This window comes from Centrocercus urophasianus, unplaced genomic scaffold (assembly GCF_019232065.1).
Source record: "Centrocercus urophasianus isolate 14NV4802_14NV808 unplaced genomic scaffold, USGS_Curo_1.0 seq_30, whole genome shotgun sequence".
Classification (NCBI taxonomy): domain Eukaryota; kingdom Metazoa; phylum Chordata; class Aves; order Galliformes; family Phasianidae; genus Centrocercus; species Centrocercus urophasianus.
Window position 1 is genome coordinate 3,079,919 of NW_024884867.1, and position 9,574 is coordinate 3,089,492.

The following is a 9,574-nucleotide window of genomic DNA, read 5'->3' on the forward strand; positions in this document are numbered from 1 at the left end:
ACAGCAGAGGAAACAAAGCCTCAAAAAAGATTTGGCAGCTTGTAACCTTTATTTTTAGTTTTTTAAAATTATTTAAAAAGCATAATTAGAAACTTTCATTACAGAAATAATCCTAGCAATCCAGTTAGACATTCCATTGCTCAACATTTAGGAAACTTCACATCAGCACACCACTAGAGATGCAGTCCCCACCCCTTCCAATTGAACAGTCAGTGGCAAGAGCAGACATAACCACTCCTCTACAGCCAGTATTAGGAAAACACTCCCACTGCAGGAAGTTGGACACCTGGATTGGCAGAGTTCAAACTGTGGCCACAAAGACCTGGACTCAAAGAGAACCAATCTTCCCACATAAGAGAACACTCCAGGTTTGGGTGCACCATTTCCTCATTTTATTGCATCAGTTCCAGTCATTTCAGACATTTATTTCAGCCTGTAAGAAGTTGCTCCTTCCTGGATCTGCACACTCGCTACCACGAGAGCCCAAAAGAAACACAGTTGGACCCTTTGATTAGAAAGTGGTAACCGTCACAGCATCACAGCACAGCTTCATTTCAACAGGAAGGCTTTGAGGACTGACAGAGCTCCTTCCTTGTGCATACACCACATTCAACATGAGAAAGCATACAGAATGACACCTGGTGCAACTTAAGCTGCCCCTTTCCACAGCTGCTTGAGTCTAACCATCATCAGAGCTCACGCTAGCAATGTCATCCCAACTCTTTCTTGGGTTACCAATACAAGATATGTGAAGAAAACAGATGGGTGAAGGCAGCTGGAAATGTACTCCCAGCACCTGAACTGATTAAAAATGTGTTTACACATTCATTGTTTGCATTTTTTTTTAAAAAAAAGAAAGTCTCCAAAGTGATTGATTGTGATGTGATTGTATGATTGGGGCTCTTACCACAACCCGTAAAAATCTTAAAAAAAAAAATACAGGCAAAATAAGTGACTAAATTTTAGCCTCTCCTGGGGGAACGGGGAGGAAGGGAGAGAGGAGGGCTGATCCGGAGCTCATGGACATCAGTGAACCACATCCTACCAAACCAAGGCCAGCAATTCCATTGGGCTCACTGACAAATGGAGTAAGTCTGCCTTCAAGGTCTTCAAGGAAATCGTTATCTTCCATGCCTTTTTGTCATCTTAAAGAAAATTCTTAATTATTATGTAGGCAATTATTCAGGTGCTGAGCACGTACATTCAGCCCAGAAATCTAATACTTCAGTTACACAATCTCTCCCCCTTTAACTATTATCTATCCAGGGCAACAGACTGAGCCACTGTTTTCCCAGAAATGCCAACGTGGGCAAAGGAAACAACACTGGGCACAGCAAGACCGGTTTGTTTTCAAAGGTGATCCTCCAAGCAAGTTTTCCATTTTCTTACATTAAAGAGCAGTCCTCCTTTCTAATAGAAGAGTCCTGGGAATGATCCTGCAGCAGCTTTCACTTTCAGACATCAATCCAGAATAGCTAGATTTCTTTTCATGCCTTTTCTCACTGAAAAACGCAGCTCTGCCACCAAAATTCACATTCATGTTCACATCTCCTATTTGTTGATGGGACAATGAGGAAGGGGTATTGTTGGTTGTTTTTTTTTGGCAGAACAACATGATTTTTGTTCTCGAAAGAAGTGGACCCTCACTTAGGACCGTGGCAGAACCAGAAGCAGAGGTCAAAGGAGTTTAATTTCACCTTAAAAAAAAAAAAAGTTTTATCCAAATAAATCCCACTTCTGCAGGCTGGTTGGTTTTTTTTTTCAGTATCTTGATACAAATGGAAGGAGAGCATGGGTACAGCTGGGCTGCAGCACATGAAGATGAAACCCAAGGACCCAGCCAAAAACCCGGATCATGGCAAACTGAAATTCAAGGCCCCAGCAGCAGCACCAGCTGCCAGCCCAGGGGCTTGAGAAGTGAAACCCCAGGCTTCAGCAACAACACCTGCAATCCCGGTACCTAGAAAAAGAAAGCCAGAGCCCCAAGTAAAAGCCTGGAACTCTAAGTGAAGCCATAGGCCCCAGGGGCACCAGTTGCCAGCCTGGAGCCCAACAGAAGTGAAGCCAGAGGCCCCAGGAAGCAGTTGCTGCCAGCCTGAGGCCAACTTGATTTAAGAACTTGGTACTATTTCATTAAAAAGGTGAACTCTGCAGTCCATGATTGGTTGACATTAAGAAGGCATAAGCCAAAGCAACAACAGGGAGGCGAGGCTGGTTAACGCAATATACATTATATACAAACTCTTGGGTTAATTAGTCCACTTGGTAGGCAACGTCCTTTCTTGTCTACAAGGCGCACTGGAATGAGCAGGGGAGGAGAGAGGGGCAAGATTCCATCCGATACTTTCTTGGCACTGAAGTGGTAAGGTGCCAGCGCCTCTTGATAGAAAACATGGAGAAAAAAAATAATCTTTAAATAACGGCACAAAACTGAGAAAGTCCTCCCAAAGCCTGTCCCAGTGGAACTGCCCGAGTCTAGCTGGAAGGGCTGATCTGTCAGAGCAGAGTCTCTGCAGCAGGGGAAGGGCATTAGCAGCACCGCTTCTTCCTTTTACTGTTCTTCGTTAGCTTCACCACATCATTCTGTTGCTGCTGTTGCTGCTTTGCTAAGTTTTCTTTCTTTGCTCGCAGAACTAGCTCTGTAATGCAATTAAACATCTGCAAGAGAAACAAGCAAGATCAGACCACCTAGGGGCTCAGGCTAGTCATTAGGGAGTTGCTTTTTAAAAAAAAGTGTCCACTCTTAAATTTTTCAGTTCAGAGATCCTCCCCAACCTACCAGAACACACCAAGCTCACATTGGGTGTCCTCCAGAGTCACCTCCAAGCTACATCAGTAATGTTTCCATCCCCTTTCCCAAACCAATAAATAAAAACAGGTGAGTTTGGCAACTGAAGCCTACAGTAAAGACTGAGCAGTTCTACCTTCTGTAAGTATCCTCCCCAGTGAGACATCTTTCTTGAGAACAAGCCTAGTAAGTTAGTGCTGTAAAGCTAGTAAAAACGCAGCGAGGTCTTCATTTCCTCACCCTCCTCCAAATGCAGTCAGATGTCTCTTGTCATACTACCTACTCACAGGCAATTTGGGTGAAGCATTTTATCTTTCTTCCTCAACAGAAATAATGTAATTCTTTCTTCTTCCCAAGCCAGCATCTCCAAGTAGTTATTTTCCATACTCTGCATATTACATTACCTCTTCCACATTAATATTTTCTTTGGCGCTGGTCTCAAACAATTGGATCTCCATCTGCCCAGCAAACTTATAGGCATCTTCTGTTTCTACTACTTTTCGCTCTGGGTCATCGTTCTTATTCCCCACTAAAAAAAGAAAGGAAAAAGTCAGCAGAGTACTTTGGCAGGTCAGTGCACTAACTAGGATGCTTTAAATCTGTGATGAATGACTTACCTAGTATCCGGCAGACATCATCACAGTTTTGATTAATTTCATGCAACCACCGTTTTACATTCACAAAAGATTCTGCACTGGTTACATCGTAGACAACAATGACTCCATGTGTTCCTCTGTAATACCTACGGAGCAGAAAAAGACAACAAATGTTAGTTCAAGCTACGTATCACCTTCTCAGCTCTTGCACTTAGCTTTGACAAGATTCGTAACAAATCCCCACGTTAAGGCAATCAAATGTCTCCGTTTCATACAATCATCGAGGTTGGAAAAGACTTTTAAGATCATCTAGTCCCGCCATCCACCTATCACCAACATCTAGCCAGCAAAGAGTGCATCTGTCCAAGCCACAGACTCCAGGAGGATACTGTGGGAGGCAGTGTTGAAGGCGTTGCTGAGTCTAGGTAGACTACATCAGCCTTCCCCTCATCCACCAGGTTGGTCACTCGATCACACAAAGACACCAGGCTGGTCAAGCAGGACCTGCCTTTCACAAACCCTGCCTTTCACAAACCCATGCTGGCTAGGCTTGACCCCCGGGTTGTCCAGCTTATGTGTGTGATCTCCCTCTAGGTGATCTGATTATGATCTGCTCCATAACTTTTCCTGGCACCAAGGTCAGGCTGACATGCCTGTAGTTCCCCAGATCCTCCTTATGACCCTTCTTGTAGATGGGAGTCACACTGGCAAGCAATTTCCTTACTAAGGGGAGCCACTTAATTCTTCTGTAACAGCTTTGCCACCTCTATTCCTCTAGATCTAGATCTAGAATTCCTTGCTCATTTAGTCCATGCTAACAGATTTCAAAGCCCAAAGTCTGCTGCTGACTCCCTTGTTCATGCTGCCAGAACCCTGAAAGATGACAGTGTCTTCTGGCAACGCAAGCAAAAGGCAGCAGTGCTCCCAGCACGCCCTCAGGACCGGCTGCGTGGTGAACCTGAGCGCTCCACCGGCCACATCAACTCCCTGCAGTAATTTTGTTATCGATGAAAGATCACCTCCAGATTAAAATCTCCAAATATACTCAACCCCCAGTCACAGTTCTCTTGAGCTCACAAAAATTTCTGTCCTGTTGAACAACTGTGCTCCAATCACACCTTCCTACTCAACAGATCTACTCCATATGCACTTTCAGTGCGTTCTGCTACCTCCAGCCATTAAAAACAAGCTTTGCTTTGGTTTATTCCTATTAGTCCTGGGCAATCGGCACCTTTAAGAAATAAGTAATAATGATACAAAAATAATAAAGCCAAATTCAAGTTCCGGTGTTGTCACTTCAGGAAGCTGCTGAAGGCAGCAGTGTGCACATCTCAACAAGCTATGTAAAGCAAGCTGCACCTCCTCAGTTTCCAGCCACATCCCCAGGACTACCAGGTGTTTTTCTTTACTGCAAGTTTTTGGCAGCTCTGACCAAAAAAAAAAAGTAATTGAGACGGCTGACAGCAAGGCCTTCACCAGCATCCAGTTTTCATATTTCAAGTAGCTTTATTTCTTCCTCATTCACCCTCTTTTTTATGATCAATATTAAGATCTTTAATTAAACAAACGCATACCAAGCCTGAGGAATTTCCTTTAACTTGTGAGAGCGTTTCTAGAGCTTTACCACAAACACTGCAGCAGTCTCCCTTCTGCTGCATTTTAGATGTGATCACCCTGGCACTGATAATTTCTTTTTGAAATTCAAAACTGTATAATCTAATGCAAACGTGCACCTTTTAGAACTCAGTGTTGTCTGACTTCTGCTGCTGATACACTTGAGTGAGCCATTGCCTCTCTCTCACCTCTGCCTTCTGTTAAAGAATGGATGGTGAGGCCACTCCATCCACCTTGGTGGAACATCAACAGAGACATGCCAAAGATAGGCACACATCACATGCTGAGTGCATCTCACCCCCACAGCTCCAGTTCTTTTCATCTGCTGATGTCTTTGCAGTGATAGTCATGGCACATCAGCACTTCTCTGTGATGAGATGCACACTCTGCAGGAGTAGAAGCCATTCCTCTTGCTCACCTGGGTGCTTTCAGAAGACAGCCAAACACTCCTCCCATGCAATGCTTTACCAGACATCTGTGAGTGCACATCCACGTTCCTTGGCAAGAACTCAGGTGAGAATTATTTACAGCCAGTAAGAAAGAGGCCCTGCATTACCTCATATTCTAATCCATTCTCAATCAGTTCCTTTAACACCTGAAAACTCGTTACAGCACTGCACTTGTGCCTCACTTAGTTACAAATTTATACCCCTTAGAGAAAAAAGCATTCTACAGCTTGAGTCCACACTGACAGCACTGTTGCATGCGACAGTATCAGAAAGGGAAAGACTTGATCCTACCAAAACACTGGATGTCAATATGTATAAACTTCAAACTCGCCCTTATCCCTTCACAGACTTTTAATTCAGCACCTCTGAGGCTGGCCTACCACTTCCTCTCCAACACTGAGCATCACGTTCACAAAGACATCACTCAGCCTTCACAGAAAAGCAATGGTTCAGTTACACCTACGCAGAGCTGCTTCATCCTGGGGGCACACCACAAAACCGTGCCCTGTATCCCCGTCACCCAGACCAGAGACTCAATGGAGGCAGCATCCAGCAGCTCCTACCTTGCCTCCGCACCCAAGTTTTCCTCTAAGCAAAAGCACATGGTGTTGGGGAGTAGGATAACGTGCACCTTGCATGTGTAGGTCCCCCTCCTGGTACACCAGCAGCACATCACCATTTGCTTCTAGAGATGAGAGCTGTGGGCTGGGCCACGAAGCACAGACCACAGTGACATTCAAAGCTCTGCAGGAGCTGGGATCTCCTGCTACAAAGCTCTAATATTGTCAGCCACCTCATCAGAAACGTCTTCCTTTGTGCAAGACAGCACCCCCTGACTCCTGCTGAGTTCCTATCAGCATACATTGCTTCCATTTGTGGAAGAGAGATTTACCTGGCGCATCCTTCTAGAAAGGTTGCCAACCCCTCATTTACACTAAGATGTCATTTTCTCCATTGGCTGACATTACCTTTAGCAGCTCAAGAGATAAGACTACGACTGCCTTTTATTCTCTAACTCCTAAGCCTTAAAAATACACAGGTTTTTGTTTTTTGTGTTTTGTTGTGGTTTTTTTTTTTTTTTTTTAAGACAAGTTAGCCATGCTATTTTCTCTCATTTGTTAGATACATCCTTGTGTCCTAGATAACATTTTAAGCTTAACAAGTACAGCAGAGATGCTCCAAACTCAAGAGCAGGACAGCACTAAAAAAGACAAAATCTGGTTTATCCTATTCCATACTTCAAATTTCAGTATGATGCAGTGCAGAATTGCTTTTATAAGAAGTTGTAGGCTTTGGTGAGTAGAGAACAGATGGGGCTTCCAGCATTTAAGGATAAGTACATGTAGGTTTTGTGCTTTGGCAAGCAAGAGGTGGTTTAGGCTTTGGCACAAGAGAAAGAATGCCTTAACATCTTCCCATCCACACCTCATGGAAGATGGATACTGTGAGAAGGAGAGCAGAAGAGACATGAAGTTCTCTATTTCAGCGTCCAGTTGAAGGACTAAATAACTGATGGCAGCTTCCACAGGGTATCTGCTGTTCTCAGTGACAGACATGCTAACAAAATACAGCAAGTGAAAAGTTACAGAAGAGTTATTTGCTTTCAGAGTGCCCAAGAAATGATTCCATTTTGTTGAAAGACCTAAGCTACTTCCACATGTCTCCGCAGTTGGATGCCTGGCAGTACACAACTATCTTCCATGCAACTGGAAAACCTACCTAGATAGAGAGGCTTCAACTACAGCTTTGGCGTGGGAAATGATTAAGGATGACAGCATTTAAGTTGAAATAAGCACCAAAGCAGCTTGTTTTACCTACAGGATTATAAAACACCGCCTTAAAAACAATACCTACTAATACAGCTGACTTAAATCAGAACACTTCTAGAACTGGTTAATCAAACTGATAACACCCTTCAGCCACCTGCACTCCACCACCTTGACATCCACCAGTTATTGTCTACTTCAACATACCTCTTAAATTTCCTCCCGTAAACACTTTCAAAGATTAACATCTGGAGGTCTGGGAATTAGTTTTGTGAAGGGAAATCAATCAGTAAATAACTATAGCTGACCAACTTGAAAGAGAAGTCACTGGTTTAAATCAAGCATTTTTGTTTGTATTCCACTTGTTGGTTGTGGACGTTTCCTTGTTTTCCATTCCTCCAGCACCCCAACTTATCTATTACAAGATAATATCTATTTTCATATTCACCTTTTTTGGGCAGTGTCCTGGAAGCACATCTGTTGTCAGAGGCCTGTTTGACTGTCTTTTGGTCACCATATCTGCTTTACGTATCAGTTCTATCATCTCAGAAAGCTTATTCCTATCATGAACATGCCTTATAAATGCATGGAAGAAAGTTCATCTGCTAACATCTGATAACTGCCACGCAAAACTCAAATCCTAAAACCAGAGTTCTGAACCAGAAGAAGAGCAGTCCAACTGCAAATAAAGTACAGAACCCAGTTGTTCATACATTTTAAGTATTTCTGCTAATACAAACAGTTGTGGCATGCACATCTCTGGTGAATTTAAATCAAATTTACAGTTTGGATGAAGTTCCACACCAACCAAATCCATACAACTTGTCCTCCCCCCCACCACCTAGCAGCTATTCCAGTTCTTTCACATTTAATAAGCAGTAAAAACAGTGGCTGTCTTTTATAACTTTCAGTCTGAAATTCTGATTTAAGTTTGGCTTTCCTCCGTTTCTGCAGAACGCTCTCAATCTATTTCTATATTATTTCTATCCCTTAGCATTTTTACTTTGTTCTTCTGTTTCTGCATCTGTAGTCAAGTAAAGTTGAAACAAATACAAGAACATTTCTCAATTTTTTACTATTAATTCCCTAGTGTCTCAGTGACTGTGCAACCCTAGATCTAAACTGCAGCACTTCCAACTTATTACTACTAATTACCAAGTGGACTCTAATTTCTGCCTTGCTTGCCTCATGGCTCAACACCAATCTCTAACTGCAAAGGCACTTCCAGCCCACAGTAACACTGAAGGAACACATTTTACATCCTTAACCTCAATCTGAATAGTCATTGTAACAAAGACTTTACATGACTCTGTTGACAGCAGGCCTGCACTCCACCCCTGATGTGGTCAGCCAAGCCCTTTCATAAATACTAACATCATAACTCTATTTGCTTGGGGCTCAGTTTGGCCTCGGCAAATCAGTTACTGTATTACTTTGCCAATAAATAGAGAGAGAAAAAAACACCCTTTCCAAAATCAGAATCTTGTGACGTATTGTTTTCACAGGTGATACATTTAGGTCAAGAGAGCCTCTGGGAAAATACCAGAGAATGCTCCACACTCACAGCAGCCCACCCAGCTGCAAGAGAAGCCCTCAGCACAATGTAATCAGCACTGGCAAAGTGTTTTCCTCAACAGCACAAAGGCGCTTGGACAGAGGAACTTCCCTGCTTACAGCTGCACAAAGTTCAAATCTTCCTTCCCTGCCACGCAGGATTCTGTAGCTGCTTTACCAGCGTTAGGGCACGAAGGCTGCAGCCTTCACTTCCCCGAGAGCACTTGCAGTTGTTCTGGTAAAAAGCAATGCAAAATAAAGGAAGAACTGAGTTCAAACAGGTCATGGCACAACTGCCTCCAATCTCTTCAGCTTGTCCATTTTCTACTGCAATTGAAGAAAAAAAAATAAAAATCCATAAAATACACTGCAAAGTCTGACCTGCAGCTATTCCTGTTCACAAAAGGAAGCCTCTTTTCCTGGTATTCCCCATTCAGTGCCGGATACCACGGCTTTTTAAACTAGCTGGCATCAGCCCCTCAGCCCCACGAACCAACGCTCATTAACACAGCTCTGAATTGTGTCAGGGAATCTGAAAACAGGAAGGCCCTCTGCTGACTCAGCACTAATTGGGGCTCAGCCTGCCCTGCGTGCACAGCTGATAGGAGCTGCAGCAGTGCTTTGCTGCCCTCCCCTCACTGCTTCCTGCCCCAAGCTGCTGCAGCGCTGAAACAAGAAGTGATGTCACACACAGGAACCCCACAAAAGGTAACAGAGTTTTTTCTAGCTAAACGCTTAGGAAACAATGGAAGTAATTCAGCAGTATCTGTACAGAAGTGCAGAAAAAGGGGGGGGGGGGGGGGGGGG

General features: G+C 43.6%; 1 protein-coding gene across 1 annotated transcript in view; it reads right to left on the reverse strand.

Moving 5' to 3' along the window:
- Window positions 1-369: 369 nt before the first annotated feature.
- RAB35 (RAB35, member RAS oncogene family) overlaps window positions 370-9,574 on the reverse strand; it is a 15,223-nt gene continuing 6,018 nt past the window's right edge. Inside the window, exons 4-6 of the mRNA XM_042828986.1 lie at window positions 3,406-3,530; window positions 3,193-3,317; window positions 370-2,658 (exon numbers count right to left, since the gene is read on the reverse strand). Coding sequence (XP_042684920.1) covers window positions 2,530-2,658; window positions 3,193-3,317; window positions 3,406-3,530 — 379 coding nt within the window. The 3' untranslated portion in view covers window positions 370-2,529. The remainder of the gene's footprint in view (window positions 2,659-3,192; window positions 3,318-3,405; window positions 3,531-9,574) is intronic.